Consider the following 17,334-nt stretch of genomic DNA (forward strand, 5'->3'; position numbering starts at 1 on the left):
CCCTTCAGGAAACATTCATTTCACAATTCTTTGCTGAATACTTTATATGCGGCACCACTGTGCTAGGCAGGGGGAAGAAACAAAGGAACCAAGATAGCTGACCATGGTCCCCGCCCTTATGGAGCTCACAGTCAAGGAATTTAAAGATCATATAAAAAATCTGGTTTCTTGTAAGCCAATAATAAACATTCAAACATTTGTTTTTGTGGTTTTAATTAGGCCTGAGATCCACCTGAGTTCTACTAAAGCTGTACTGCAGATGTGGGGCTTTGTTCCATAGACCCATTATTTTTCAACCGTTTGGAAACCATGGCTCAGCCCAGTGAACTCTGGCCTTATGATCAGCTATGCCTAGACTCTGATTCTTTCCATCCCATAAGCCAGTCCCACTGACTGATAGTCTACTCTTTTAATTAACTCCTGACAGTCTCCCTGCTTCTGAATCAAATCTCTTTAGTCAATTTTCAACAGAGCAGATGCTTTAAACTTTTAACTGAGATCTTGGTGCTTCCTTACTCAAAACAGTCCAGTGGTTTCCACTTTTATACAAAAAAAGTAAAGGCCTTACAAGACCTCACCCAGTGTGCCACATACTGTCCTCTCTTACACTGGTCCAGTCACACTGACTTATTTTTTAATATTCCTAGAAGTTTAACAGTGTTCTTCAATTGCCTTGCCTGGAATGTCTATATTCCCTCAATGTCTTCATTTCTATGCTCCAAAGTCATCTTATCAGAGAGGCCTTCCTGGGCTAACCTATATACATTGGCAAATCCTGCCACTTTTTCTACTGTACCCTCACCCCAAATAAAAATGCCCTCTACATTAATACACTTTTCTCCATAGCACTAATTACCTTTCAATATACTATTTATGTGACAGTTAATTTGTTTGATCATCAAGTGCCTTCCCTTACTAGGTACAGGCTGTATTAAAGTTTTCAAGACAATGCCTGGTACACAATGGGGTCAATGTATCCTGGTTGATAAGAAAGAAAGAAGAAAGAAGGAAAGAAGGAAAGAAGGAAAGAAGGAAAGAAAGAAGGAAGGAAGGAAAGAAGGAAAGGAAAGGAAAGGAAAGGAAAGGAAAGGAAAGGAAAGGAAAGGAAAGGAAAGGAAAGGAAAGGAAAGGAAAGGAAAGGAAGAAAGGAAGGGAAGGAAGGGAAGGAAGGAAGAAAAGAAAGAAAGAAAGAAAGAAAGAAAGAAAGAAAGAAAGAAAGAAAGAAAGAAGAAAAGAAAGAAAGAAAGAAAGGAAAGAAAGGAAAGAAAGAAAGAAAGAAAGAAAGAAAGAAAGAAAGAAAGAAAGAAAGAAAGGAAGGAAGAAAGACTGCCTCTGCCTTCTAAGTAATTATCTGGTCTCATTTTTAGTGTGTATTCCACTGAGGGCAGAAGGAATAGACATCACTTATTTCTAGCTATCTGTGTTAACGGAAGATGGCTATAAGATAAAGTATAAACTGTCATTTCCATCCAGGGTCATCTTCCCTTCCAATTCTCACGGTGAAGTTTTTCTAATGAAAACTTCTTTGTTCAGAACTACAAGATTTAAAACATTTAGTTCAAAACATATGTGTCAACTATTTATTCTTTGCTGAGAACCTGTGTTCTGCATGGAGATACACAGATGAATAAAATTAGCTCCCATCCTTTTTGATCTTAGGCAAGTCACTTAATTTCAGTATGGATGTTTTCTTTTTATTTATAGCACAATGAAATCACACTGATTGATGCTATAGATCAGACTCCAGAAACAAACTCCCAAAATTATGTGACCATCTCCACCTTGGATTTTGGAAAAAAGTCTGAATGGGTAGAATGGATTAAAAAAAAAAAAAGCCCAGAGAACAAAGTTGACATCTGAAATCCAATCATGAACCAGTGGTGATCTCATATCTTAGTGAGATTAATCTATTGTGGTTAATCTACGTGTGGCAAATTACCTATTGACTACAGTTATAATTTTTACCTGGTATACAGACTCCATATATATTAAGGCATTCTAAAGTAAATCAAATTCATACTGATTTGGATAACATGAGTAATTTATCTTTCTATAAATACATTTTGTTCTTATTCTCAGGACTAATATCCTTTATAAGGCATTATCTTCCGCTAATAGCATTAAAATTTGAGAAGTCCATGGTACATGTACCCAGCCAATGCCTCACCCAAGATTAGTCACCAGTGACTTGTAAGAATGAAATCATTTTAAATCTGTCATTTTAGTAAGTTAACTCATTATTAATTCTAAATAATGCTTACACGAGAGCTCTTAAAAAAAATAAATGGTAATCTCTTTGTTCTATTGGCTTCACAGCAAAATGAACTGACTTTAAGTATAACCAAGGCATATGACTTCGAATGCAGCTTGTAAACTTGGCTTATAGAGAATTCCAAATATCTCTAATTACCACATTCCCCTAATATCCTACATTTTGTGATGAGTACCTATTGTTCACGAAACGAAAACTTAGCACATTCCACTGTTACTAGTTAAATACAATACATTTCAAAGATAGACAGTAAGAAAAAGAAGCACTCAGTACCGATAAAAATAAATTTCTCATTTTATCCAAATAAAGTATTATAAAATAACTTTCTTTTACTTTGAATGTCTGAATTAGAAGAAAAAAGAAAAAAAACCTTGGTGAGCCTGGAAATTTTTAAATTTGCATTTCACAATTTCAAGAACATTCTAATGATTTAACTAGGAGACTGCACATTAACAGTTTCATCTCCTAAAATCCGTCACATTACAACTCCATATTTTCTGATGGTTCCATTTTACCTCCTCGGGGACAGCTCTTATATTAACAAAGCCTTTTCTGAAGACGATGAACACGCGGCGGGCTCCACAACATAGAGCGGATGTTGCACAGTCAAAAGCAGTGTCTCCAGCTCCGAGTACAATCACGACTCCCCGTATCGATGGCAATGGAGAGTGACAGGCGCACATTCCTGAATGATGAAAGGAAAACCCCATTTTCAAGTAGAGAAACCATTTCTGCATGACAGCTCAAAAGATACTTGTACTCAAAGCAGTGTAAAATTGCATCTTGCAGTTTTCGAGGATGGAGTGTCACTATCAAATTATTCTGCTTCATTGAAAGACAGTTTTATTCCCATTTTAAAAATATGCTCATATATGTAATTTCATAGTCAGTACCTTTAACTTCTTTTTCCTTCTAGAAGGATAGCTACAACACATTTTGAAGAGTTTAGGTCATAACAAACGAATCAATCAATTAAAACATGCTTGGTCAAAGTCAGATACGTGTTTTTAACTTGGTGTCATTAAGCTTCTGTTTGTTAGAAGAAAAAAGTGATCATCATCTGGGTAAACATAATTCACAGCATTTCATGAAAATATTTTATTTAGATATTATTCTATAGGATTTCTAACATATACCCCCACTATATATCATATTTTGGAAACTGAAAATTTATGCACTGAATAAATGCTTTCCATGTAACTGAAGAATTTTTAACAACTGTTTTCTTGATATAGTTAAAATGAACTTTCTCCTTTACAGTTTTTCCCTGGTTTTGTTTGTAAAATAGAGCTATAAAAGAAATATGACTTTCTAAATGTCCATTTCTCAAGGACATGTATATGGGGATTAGATGTCTATATGAAGATTCTTGTAAAAAAAAGTAAAATGAGGGTTTCTCTATGTGTTAGGTGTCACTGTGTTATCAGACTAAATAAAACTACTGACAAGCTAAATTATTTTTTTTATTTATTTATTTATTTATTTATTTATTTATTTATTTATTTTACTTATTTATTTTATTTATTCATGATAGACATAGAAAGAGAGAGAGAGAGAGAGAGAGAGAGGCAGAGACACAGGCAGAGGGAGAAGCAGGCTCCATGCAGGGAGCCCGATGTGGGACTCGATCCCGGGACCCCAGGATCACACCCTGGGCTGAAAGCTAAATTATTATAAATGAAATTATACCATGGGAAGCATAGGCCTATAATCTCTATAAGTGTAATTATTTTACTTGGAAGAGTACATTTGGAATTACAGTGTACCTGTAATCCTCAAAAATATGTTATATGTGCTATGATCTTCCTTAGAAAGAGCTGCAAGTATAGAATCCCCTTCTCCAAGTAGGAGGAAGGTGGAGACAGTAATCATGTTTAGCTATAAACTTCTGCAGAATGATCTAATAGAGAAAGCTTCTTATCTTTTTAGCTTACAGGTTAAAAAAAGTAAGTTTATATCTTTTTACATATAATTAGATGACTCTCATCCAACCAAAGCATCGGGCTGGTTTACCTTCTGGTTGCTCCTCTTAGGTTGTATGAAGTGATATTATACACAGAGCCTACATACTAGGATCTGTCTATTAAAGTGTTTTCCTTTAACTTCATAAAATTGCTGTCTCTTTCTGCCTGCTTAGACACAAATTATGTAAGATATGTGAAAATTTATCCTATTTTAAAATTAAGGAAAAAAATATATAATGTAAGATAGTTCCTAAAATAAAGTTCCTGCTATTTAAGAACATCTTTCACTGTTTAAGACTCTCACTTTGAAGCAATTTAACATGATGTAGTATATAGACCTCTATATGAAAGAGTGAAAAAACCCTTATGATGATGTTTGATTGAAGACTGAACAAATGGTTGATCCTGGAAAACCATTACATCATACTTGTTTTTAACTTTATATTGGCATAGCAAAAATGGTTTGAGATCGGAACACTGTCCTCCTAAGTCTGGATTTAATACAAATTTATGATACATAAACAACAAAGGCAACATTAAGAATAAAAAACAATGTTATACCTGCTTTACTGCTTTTGGCTACCAGTGGCAAAAAGTCTTTGGATGTATAAAATCCATGGTTCTGCGTCAGGTCTTTGAAGATACTGTTTTTATTGGGGTCTGGCAAACCTAAATAATACAAATTTATAAAATCTTGTTAACAGAAGAAGGGATTTTTCCTACTGTGTATTTTTAAAAAGTAGAAAGCTAAGATCATTAAAATAACGTGGTTCGGGGCGGGGGAGAAATCTTATAAGCAGATCAACATAAAAATGTATATAACATTGTTACAGACCTTAGTGTATACCTTTACTATATAACTAAGCACACATCATATATCATGTATTCAAGTACACATATAGGTATACAGAAACATGGATACATACACATATATATACATACAGTGTTAAAGGGAAAATCAGGCTATATTAGTTCCTCATGTCATAAATAAAAATAAGTTTCTAGCATATTAGAGTGCTAAATATAAAAATATAAAAAAAAATCACAAAACTAAAACACCATATGGATACATATGAATCTAGTTCCTGGTTATGACAGATAATTCTAAGAAAAAATTTAAAAACTTGAAAGAATATATGTATTTTACCACAAAAAATACTTGATTAACTAGAGCAATATTTTAACTAATTAAAGATCTTTACTATATAAAGAAGTTTTTCAACTTCAGTAACATATAAGCTTCTCAATAGAAACATAAACAACAGATAACAAAATAGAGATATTGAAAAATATAAATAACTTCTAAGCACCAACATTTTAACTATATTAGTAATTTAAGAACTATAAATTAAAACAATGAGATATTATCCTGTTTATTAAGAAGTAAAGGCTTTAAGAAAATTAGACTATGTGGCAAGGTGAAGATGATACTTGTTATATTCTTGATGCAAATACACATTGGTGCTCAATTTCTAGAAAATAGTTTTGAATCTATATTAAGTAAACACTAAGACATGGAAATAAAGATTTAATGTGCAAAAATGGTCAAGACAGAGAGAGAGAATGAGGGAAAACCAAAATGTCAATAAAATGAATAGAACACAATGCAGCCATTAAAATGAATATTTAAAAAAATAACACTGGACTGTAGTCAAAATACAGTGTTAAATGAACTACTAGCAGGATACAAAACTCCATATAGTAGGACTCAAGTTTTATGAAATCTGAATGGTGATCATTTCTGGTGGTGGAACTGTGGATAGTCTATTTTTTTCATTATTTCTTTATTTTCCAAAATTTCAACAACATGCATGCACTAAGCACATAGTTAGGAAATAATTACCAAAATTCTGAAAAGAAAATGAATAGCAGACTAAATTTTTTCAAAGCATAAACAAAGCAAATCTGATAACAATCACTGCCCCCCAGCCACTCGCACTACCATAGAAGAGTAGAATTAATTCATCTCAATTCCACAAATGCAGGAGAAAGCTTATACTTTAACTTTACTTACTTCCCCAAATTCTGGGTTATCCTAGAGGTAAGATTTCATTTTATTGTTAAGTGAAGAGCAATGAGTAGTTGTTGGTGGACATCTAGAGTAATAAGAATGGCCCAAGAATGACTTTGGTACGATAAGGTAGATGTCATACGAAATCTGAAAGCTGAAGGTGTTTGTGGAATGAGTGGAAGTGTAACCAACAAAAGACTGCTGTTGTCCCTTCAAATTAAATCAAACATTTTCCTTCCCTGTACAGCATGACTTCCTCTCAAATATTTGCCCTTTGCTCATAGATTATTAGTTTAAGATCACTTGTTATTAAAAGTATTTTATTTATCTAGGAAGGTGAGGCAAGTCACTTGACTTATCTTTGGTTTGGCTTCTTTTTTTTTTTCCTTGTAAGTTTTTACTTAAATTAACTGGAATGTTAGTTAACATAGTGTGCTTTGGCTTCTTTATAAATGAAATGTGAGAAGACTGTTTCCTCATTTTCTGACATAAAGGATTACTCTTTAGGTATATTTATAACATGGAAACTATTACATAAATGTGTGGTTATCTATATAATTCTTTAGAAAGATTGGGATAGAGAAGTCACAGTTACATAAAAATAGCTGAATATGTACTTGAAGACTCTAATAACAAAACAATTTCTCTTGAAAGCTATTAAAAATGACTATAGTTTTAGCTACACCTGGTTAGTCTACCCAATACATACATATGCTACATACCAAAATTTAAATAAGGACCTGCCTCCCCTCTTATATATACCACTGTATGACAGAGATAGCATATGTTCTATAGCACTTCATTTTCCTGTAAAAAAAAAAAAATCACACACAAGAAAAATAACCTGCAGTGCTATGAAATATCAAGGAGATATGATAAACAAAAATCTTTAAAGCAGATCAAAAACAAAGCACAGAAAATGCATGTGGCAGATAAAAGTTCCACACTTACTGTCAATCAGGTCTAAAATCCTCCCTTTACTCACCCCTAATCTGAGGTTTTTTCATTACTTGCCATGGTTAAGGCAGAGAGGGAAATTTATATCTGTGATTACTTTCTATAAACCCATTGCTAAAATGACTTCGTGGGGTGCCTGGGTGGCTCAATTGGTTAAGAGGCTGCCTTGGGCTCAGGTCATTATCTCTGGGTCCTGGAATCAAGCCCTGTGTGTCAGTCTCCCTGCTTAGCGGAGAGTCTGCTTCCTCTCTGTCTACATCTACCTCTCCTCCTCCTCCTGCTAGTGCTCTCTCTCAAATAAATAATAATAACAATTTTAGAATAAAATAAAGAAAAATAACCTTTCTAAAGAAATCCAAGACATTCTTATCGAATACACCACTGGATCTATGGAGAAGACTTTTCCTATCCTGCAAGGACTATTTTACAAGAAAAAAGCTTCGGTAAAATTTAAATTTCATTTTTCTCACTTGGATCAAGAGATTGACAAGGACAAGTGAATTTCCTGTGCTTTTACTCCATTCTGCATTTATCCCTCTAATGAATTTAACATTTACTGGATCAGATTCTTTCTGTAGGTGTTCAAGAGGGCACTGGTTAGATGTCCTGACTTATGGATAATGGCTTTAAGGAGAGAAAAAAAATGAGTCAGAAACTGGACAGGCTCATAATGTTATTCCTGTAGTCTATTTAGCCACACCTCAGGATACACATATTTTTAAAGTCTCAAGGTCCATTGAGCTCTTCTTGCCCGTGTGGGTGACAGGTCATCCCTTATGACCTAGGGCAGCACATCTGAAGCTCTCCTCACAGACAGTTTGGTAGTCTGGCCCAGCTGGCAAAAGTACCCTAGCATCTGCTAACCATGATGCTGTGCAGTGATTAAGAGCAGGACCTTTGTTATTAGCCAGACTTGGTGTGAGGTCTTCCTCTCCCATTTACCAGCTCTGTGATCTTGTGTGAGTGCCTGTGATTATATGTACTTAGCTAGACTATCAAATGATCTGATCAAGCACTAATCTATGTATTGTCATGAAGGCATTTTGTAAATATGGTTAACATCTATAACCAGTTGACTTTAAGTAAAGGAGATTACCTTGACAATGTGGGTAGGACACATCCAATCAGTCAGTGGAAAGGCCTTAATAATAAAGCTGAAGTTTCCCTGAGGAAGAAGAAATCCTGCCTGCAGGCCCAGCCCACAGATTTTGAATTTGCCAGCTCCCACAATTACATAAGCCAATTCCCTGAAATAAATTCTATAATATGATATATCTATATCTATATGTCTCTTAATGATTCTGCTAGGGACAACAGTTATCTTCTTTCATTGATGTGAGATTTAAAGGAATCTATCCATCTGTCTTAAGCATTGAGACTGCATAGTCAATGCTCACTAAACATTAGCTATTAATATTAAGATAGATTTATTTATTATGTAGTTATCAATTCCGTCAAATTTCACATCTTATGGCAAGGAAAGAAAAGAGTTTAAAGTATTAAGCCTTAGCAAATTTAAACAAAGTGCTACAAAAGAAAAAAAAAGAAAAATGAAGCAATCTTAAGTGAAATATGAAAGATAATGAAACTTGCAAATACCCATCTATCAAAGAAGATTTCCATGAGAGTAGGTGGCATATTAATAAATAAGGTATGTGTCTCTATCAGAATGATTTCAAAATGATGCTGAAATGACTTTTTAATTCACCTTTCAGTGGGAAGAAGGAGGTTTATGAATAAAGAAGAATTGACAAAGATTTGACAAACAAAACAGCTCAGCTTAGTAGATGTACAGTGTTCTTGTCTTTCAAGAAGGCCAGATAGTTTCTATGTTTTTCTAGAATAGTTAATGAAGTTTTTGGTGTTTCAACATGTATCTATACAAAGGAACACCACCTTATGAACTACTGCAAAAATGGGGGCACCTGGGTGGCTCAGTGGGTGGCTCTGCTTTCGGCTCAGGTCATGATCCCCGGGGTCCTGGGAGTGCATCCCGCATCAGGCTCACTTTTGGGACCCTGCTTCTCCCTCTGCCTGTGTCTCTGCCTCTCTCTGTGTGTCTCTCATGAATAAATAAATAAGATCTCAAAAAAAAAATTGATCTCAAAAAAAGATTATTGCAAAATGATAATTTTCAGCTTCTCCTAAAATAAAAAAAGTCTGCTTACATTATAGAAAGTCTAATTAAACATATATTGATGATTTATGTTATAGTCACTGTTCTAAATGCCTAGCATATAGGTAGGTGGTTTTTATACATTCATTTAATTCTCAAAACAATTCTATGAGACAACTGACATTTTCTGCATTTTTTTTTATTTTCTGCATTTTTTGAGACACATACAGGTTAATAAGTAACTTTGCCAACAGTCACAGAACAAATAAGTAGCAAGCAGTACCAATTTCTAACCTGGACAGTCTGGTTATACAGTCTATGTGTTAACTTCAAAATGTTGCCTTTTTCATATAAAATGTTATAATTAAGCCCTGTTTTAATGTACTGCTACTTAACAAGTGATATCTAAATCATTTAACATATATGCATTCAATGCCTCACTGTAAGGCTAACGATACACACAGCACAGAATGTGTCTGTGGCCAGGTTCCAATCTAGTGGTAGAGAAAAGATAGGCTGCTTTTCTAGGCTGTATCTTTGTTTTGTGATTATTTTCTCTAGTACAATTCCTTTTTGAATTGTTTTCCTTCTTAAGTGTATTCCTCTTGGGTATCTGCTGGTTATTTTTTCAATATTTGATATTCTTTGAAATGTGTATCTCTTCTTTGTTTCCAAAGCACCTCTCTGGAACAACAATAGAATAAATAACAGCAGTGTATATAATAAATTTCTGCACAACTTCAATGAACATTAATAGGATATTAAATATTCTGTTTCATGTCCTCATCTAGTATGTATTGAAGGAGAAAGAAAGAAGCTTTTAAGGCTGGGTTTTCACAGATATGGTAGGACATGTTTAAGAACTCCCGAGAGCTTATAATGTCCACCTGTGTTACTTCACGGGCTCACTTATTTGGTGTTAATTGAATGGAACAAGCATTCATGTGATGCCTCTCATTCTCAGTGGCATCCACTTGAATGACAGCTAAGCCGTCCTGGGAAAGACAGTGATCAGATATACCCATCACTGGAGAAAGCCTCACGAATCCCACAGACATAGAGAGAACACTGAGAGACTGTCTCAAGTTCCTGGCAAAAGACTATAGCTTACTGAAATGGGCTCACAGAAACGGGGAGAGAGCATACCAAACTCTCTACGGGTATATCAATTCTTGTTATTCCACACTAGTGTTTTTTCAGTAAGAAGATGTTAGTAAACAAATAAAATCCCACTGATTATGTCACTATTCACAAGTGGCTAAAAACAGAAAATGGAGTCTAATGGCAAATATCCTAAGTTTTTCACTTTTTCAAGTACTTTTGTACCTGAGATTTCACTTTCTTGTCACAGAAGAAAGCATGTTGTGTGCTCACAGTCCTCATTCCCTAAGCCTACTTTGGGAAACAATGCTACAGGAGGAAGAACATTGAAATGTGAGATTACACATGGATTCATTAAACAAACCCTAACCGAAGCTATCTACCTCAGCCTATCTACCACAGCCATCCATGCATGTCCTTGTAAAAGAAATGTGCCTGTGTAAACATTGCTTTTCTTTATTTTGGTTACTAGACCTTTTAAAAAATCTTAATGTCAACTGACTTCTGTCATTATTGGTAAACAGAGTATATGAGTAAGAACAAAACCTCCTAAAGTCAGACTTTCTGCATTAAAATTCTAGTTTTAGCACTTACTAGCTATCATGACCTTGGGCCAGTAAATTACTCTTTCTGAGCAACAGAGACCTCATCATATGATTGTTAGGAGAATAAAATGAATACAAATGGGAAGCTCTTTGCACAGATATGAAAGGTTTCCTTTTATTTGCATTTTCTCCCTTAAAAAAGCCTTTGTTTGATATGATAAAATGATACATTTGGATAGATGTAAATTAAATGTTCATCTAATCCATGATATGCACAATTAATATTATTACAGATTTAAGTGGTCAATGTTGGGGAGATTGATATCAGAGTCCACAAAACTTAGCAACCTTGGCTAGAATAAAAGACTCTGGCCAAACCAGGGTATTCTGACCTCATTCATTGTACAGATTACAATGGACTCAAACCACATGTGTTTCAAGATCAGGGAAGTAGCAAGATTAAGACCCTCTAATGTTTAACTTGGCATTCAAATAGGAGTTTAGAGTAACATCATGACTCCAAGAGTACTGACCTAGGAGTCTGAAGAACTGGGTTCTAGTTTCACTATTTCTCCTTTCTAGCTGTACTCAGATAAAATTACTTAATACTATGGTCCTCAAATTCCTTGGTTTTAGAATGAAAATAACTCTCCCTAACGTATAGAGTTGTTCTGAAAATTAGAAAAGTGCACATAAAGCACTCTGGTCAATCTAAAACACCATTGAAATGTAGTTATTATTACTATCTTGGGTAAAGTATAAAAACCATGGGAAACAAAGCCTCACATGATAAAAAGATTCACAGTAAATACTTCCAAAACAGAAGCTATTGCAATTAATCATAAAAAGACACTTAAGTAGTTATATGTAAGATATGTGAATATAGGAATAAAATAATAAATATATGTATTTATGGATGCACCTATGTATCTAGATGTGTTTCTATACCTATTAGAAAAGGTGAACTACTCTTATATCAAGCCCAAACTGTTCAGATTACAACATAGAAGTAAAATACGCCTTTCAAGGACCTAAGTATTTCAGAATTCCAAAATGGATTATAAAGGTTTTCATCTGCACTTAAAAATCACTTATATGATTCAAAGGATTTATATCTTATTTCCAAGGGACAACAGTGCCATATGGGTTATCATTCTAGATCTATATATTGACTAGAAAGAGAACAGATCAATGATGCCCTATTGTGCTTCTTTTCTCAATAAAACTCCCTATCTTTTCCCCAACGCCCCACTGTAAATACGTTTAGTTCAGACTGAACTCAGAAAGAATGGAGTGATTCAATATAACACATATGAAATCAGATCACCATGCATCACAATAGTGTTCATTTCATTGATTTTTCAAATCCCCATTAAACATCTGTTTCATGTAACTGCTGTCTAGTTTCTCTCTCAATGTGACCACATGCCTTAATCGTGTGTATCACACAATCGGTTAGAGCATAACAAGATGAAGACTTTAGAAAAATGTTATGAATGAAGTCACCATCTCAAATCATATTTTTTTCCCATTACATATGGTATTTTTCTATACAGACACATGTAACAGATAATGAAATCCAGAAGCAAGAGAAGTACTAAGTGTCCATACAATTTTGAAAATCTGATAGATGCAGAATTAAGGTCTTCTTTTGTATTAAGTCATTAAACAGTAAATTTTAAAAAGCCTCAGAGAAGAGAATGAAATAACCAAAGATGATACTTCCTACAGTGTTGTTACAGATGTACTTTAGTTCTTTTTTATGACTTCATGTAGAAGATATACACAAATTTTATCACACCAATGAGATCAATTCCTATAACTTTGTATTAGAACTGAATACCGAGCTCCAACTCCAAGTAGTATGTACGAGTGAAAAACAATATAAATATATTAAGAAAGCAATGTATTCACAAGTGAAATAATATGAAATAAACTGATTCTAAGTAGTTAAAAGTTTTCTAGAGAACTTTTAACTTATCATAAAATATCCAGCAGTTCTATATAACAAAATGAGATGATGGTTCATTGTGCATTTTGGTCTCCAATGTTTTGTTCCCTTTATACATTTGGAATAAAATAGAGGACAGAGATTATTTTAATTGATAAAATAATGCCCAAGAATTCAAAAATGGACAAAATATCCTTGAATGTATTTTACATTCTTGACAAATAATTCCTTATACTCAGGATCCATCTTATTTATTTTTCTTTTTATATAAAAGGATATATGAAAGAACCAAACCAACAAATTACTGTACCAAAAAAAAAAAAGATTAAGTATTTTTCTTTACACTTTTGTAATATTAAAATTTTCTTATAATTAGCCAAAGTTACTTTAGTAATTAAATTTTAATTTTAATAGAAACATAAGATCTCGTTAAAATCTCTCTTCTAGAAAAGATATATTAGTGCAATTTCCTATTTCTGTCACAAAACTCTTCCTAGCACTTTGATTTTTGGTAATATTTATTAAAGCTTTATCTCTTGGACCTCTTTCTCTTCATTCCCCTCTCTGCTCTTTTCTCTGTTTCCAACTCTCATTTGGCTTTTGCTATAAAACAATTTCCTTAAATTTTAATCTTCACATCACGAAGTAAGGGTAAGCAAAAAAAACCTCAAACAATATGCCTCAGGCAAAGGTTTTTTTCCTTAATGATTGGAATTCTTAGATGTGTTAGGAAATTACTATTTAGGACTATGTAAGTATACTATATTCCAAAGTAAAGAAATCATTAATAATAAAATACTAAAAAGGAACAGTTATATTACAAAATAAATCTACCAGGCTTACAAAGAAAACAAATTTGCAACAGCCACCTGCTGTGGAGATGAGGCAGTAATCTCAACAGCAGGAAATAAAAGGGAAGAGAGGAGAAAAATACAAAAGCACAGACATTAAAAAAGTAATTAAAACACTTATCTCCATCGACATACATAACGAAAAAAAACCCTCAACCAACCACCTAAAAACATACTCTATTGAACTGCACAGCAGGAAATAGCATTAAAGCTGCCACCATAAACACACATTCTGTAGAAGGGAGAAGACCCCTTTAAAAATGTAATCTCAAAAGTATCACTAATGTGTTAATCACCAGTAAAGGTACCATACATTCATTGCATTGTATTAGTTACTTTCTCAAAGGTATTTATAAAAATTGTACTTTAATATTTTTTTATTCAAATAAATTCTTAGATACAAGCACTGGTAGCCTTTTTATTTGTAATTGTTTTAGAGAATTTACAACTATATTGTGAGGCCAAGGTATTCTGTATCAAAAACTTTAATAATTTTTAACATAACATGCGTTTGGGTGATATAGTTAAACTGTTTCCTTTAAAGCCAAACGGATCCTTGCTATATTACTGGAATAAAATAAGGTGAAACATAATGCAAGAGCCAGGGTCATGGATTAAAACTGAAATGAAAGCTAAGAATCATTTTGAGTTACCCAAGGATGCTCTGGCCTTCAGAGCTCTACAAAGTGAAACAATGCAAGCCTGAGGAAGCAAGTGGCAGGCTTTAAAATAAAGATCACGCACTAACTGTGCTTGGTGACTCTCTCAGCTGCTGGAACTTGGTTTCTGTGTCTGTGTGATTCTCCCCAGGCATGTCTGCGAAACAATGGAGAGCTGCTTGCTTCCAAATCAGAAGACCTCCAACAGATTCCTGACTCTGTTACTTATCAGTTATTAGGTATAAGTTTATCTCCAAGTCATTAAACCTCAGCTTATCTCTAAAATGAGAAGAGTTACAAAAATGTATTTTTTTATAAAACTGTGATGCAGACAAGTAAGCATAATATACTCTATATTGTTGAAATAATTTTACAAGTTACAAGAAAATGCAAATTAACATCATAGATATTTATTATACTCCTATGATAATTCTTTTATCTTGCAATGATACACCTCAGAGTCATTTCACTTTATGCTTTTCCACTTATACATAAGCAATACATTTCTGTGCAAATTTATCTTACTCTGAATCACTACTATAATTCTGTAAATTTTACAAGAAAACACCTATCTCAATACATTTTTTTCAAGAAATCTGCATGATGTAGAAAAAATTTAATTTATTTCCATCCTTAATTATACATGTAATGTATTTAGTCTTCCTAACATGTTGCTGAGTAAGAGTCTCAAAATTAGAATACTTTTCTAGGAATTCAGGAAATTCCCTGAAGTAATTGCTCTCCAAAAGACATTTTTTAAAAAGATTTTATTTATTTATTTGACAGAGAGTGAGCTAGAGAGCACAAGCAGGGACAGAGGCAGAGGGAGAAGCAGACTCCCCGCTGAGCATTGGGCTCAATCCCAGGACTCCAAGATCGTGATCTGAGCCAAAGGCAGATGCTTCACTGACTAAGTCACCCAGGTGACCCTCCAAAAGACATTCTTGATGGATAGAAATGGTCAACCATTTCAGAAACATGTGATTGACCTTGACCTTCAGTTTGTTCATCTACACAAATAGGGAGATAATCTAAAAATGGAGTTCCGAACATTGCCTGAGTTTCTCAAGAAAACCAAGGCTATCAAAAAAGTACATTTTTGCATATGTGTTATAGGGGAAGAAGAATTTTTCCTTTAACTGCCTAGGTTTCTTCTAACTCTTCTATTCACCAATTTGACATAAAGCAGATTAACAGGAGGAAAACAAACTTAATCACATACACACAGGAGCCCCCTCATAGGAATGTGAAACCCACAGGTAGTCAGGCTTATATGCCATCCTGAATTAACTAAAGAAATAGGGGTCTGAGACTCTGAAGGAGAGAAAGATAATTTTGTAGGAAGATAGGAAGAACAAATGTTTGGTAAACAAATGTTTGCTATAGCCTATAACACAGAAACAATGGGACACAGAGAGGAATTTGACCTCCAAGTCCTGCTGAGCAGCACCCCTGCCCCAAAAGACAGCTAGAACCTATTTTTTTGTAGTTATCTCTAGTGATAATTCTTTTCTTTGGATTAGGCCCTCTAATTATTTTTATGTAGTTAGGTAGGAAGTAAAAGCTGTTCTAGAGTTTTTTGGGCCTTGACCGATACCAGCTCAAAGTAATCCACATGCTAAAGCGACACATTTTGGGGAGGCCCATTCTGAGCCCCTTCAATATCATTTAACTGTGTATGTGTACAGAGGGTCTATACCTTTCATTACGTTCTCTAAGTGACTCAAAAATGGTTAAAGAATCACATTCACCAAGATTAAATCAATTACTATTTATCCAAGTGCCATTCCAAATGCCCAGCATGTGCCTGTAAATGCCAAAATGCAATGTAATTATCCACACTTGACAATGACTACACACCATGAATAAATTCCATTGTATACAAGAATTTGTAAGTATGTTAGGCCTGATGTAAGAGAAAGTAATGGTTTTGATGTTAAAGATAACTCTGTTCACATAATTACTCCTTTATGTATTAGCTATGTAACCTTGCATAATCATAGTTACTTTAAGTCTCAATTTCCTTATCTATAAAATCTGCTTTATGGGGAGATATTTATTGAGCGCATACTATGCTAGCTAACATACAAGGTGCTAGTGATACATAGATGAACAGTTTCCAATCTAGTGGGAGAAGAACATGTAATCAGAAACTTAGAATAAAGCAAAATAAGCACTATGGTAGAGGGATACATAGGTAAGTAAACAGGAACACATATAAAGCATATTTCACCTAGACTAGAGACAAGGATGCTCTAGCTGAGTCTTGAAATATGAACATTTCCAGCAGTTTAAAAAAAAAAAAAAAAGGGCAACCCCTGTGGCTCAGTGGTTTAGCGCCGCCTTCAGCCCAGGGCTGGACCCTGGAGACCCGGCATCGAGTCCCATGTCCGGCTCCCTGCATGGAGCCTGCTTCTCCCTCTGCCTGTGTCTCTGTCTCTGTCTCATGAATAAATGGATAAAATCTTAAAAAAAAAAAAAAAAAGGCAATGATGGCATTTACAAAGTGGCATTTACAAAGTGGCATTTACAAAGGTATAAAGGGGTAAGACTTCCATCTGACTGGACTAGGGTTTAGGGGAACAGATAGGAGGGGACAGGGAATAGCAAAATTTAAAATCTGACAAATAGGCAAATACCAGACCATGAAGGATCATGCAAATCACACCAATGAATCTGGATTTTATGTTGAGAAAATACTGCAGGAAATTATATAATCAGCTTTGAATATCAAGAAGGACAAACTGGTAGCAGTGTGTACAACTGAAAGGCAGTTGAGAGTGATAGGAGTAGATCATGTAAAGGGTATGCTGCAAAACTCCAAATAAGAAAGGAATGTTTACTTTATACTTCTCAACCTGGATTACTAGTTACCTCCATTAGCATGGCATTGCAGGGAGGGTCAAC

The 17,334-nt window shown here is 34.3% G+C and overlaps 1 protein-coding gene across 3 annotated transcripts in view; it reads right to left on the reverse strand.

Annotated features, from left to right (window-relative positions):
• Nucleotides 1-17,334, reverse strand: part of DPYD (dihydropyrimidine dehydrogenase) — a 798,341-nt gene that overhangs the window by 451,939 nt on the left and 329,068 nt on the right. For all 3 annotated transcript variants that reach the window (XM_077905543.1, XM_077905544.1, XM_077905545.1), the window contains 2 exons: nt 4,798-4,905; nt 2,788-2,957 (listed from right to left, as the gene is read on the reverse strand). In XM_077905543.1, the coding sequence (XP_077761669.1) occupies nt 2,788-2,957; nt 4,798-4,905 (278 nt within the window). The remainder of the gene's footprint in view (nt 1-2,787; nt 2,958-4,797; nt 4,906-17,334) is intronic.

This window comes from Canis aureus, chromosome 8, assembly GCF_053574225.1.
Source record: "Canis aureus isolate CA01 chromosome 8, VMU_Caureus_v.1.0, whole genome shotgun sequence".
In the NCBI taxonomy this organism is placed as follows: Eukaryota; Metazoa; Chordata; class Mammalia; order Carnivora; family Canidae; genus Canis; species Canis aureus.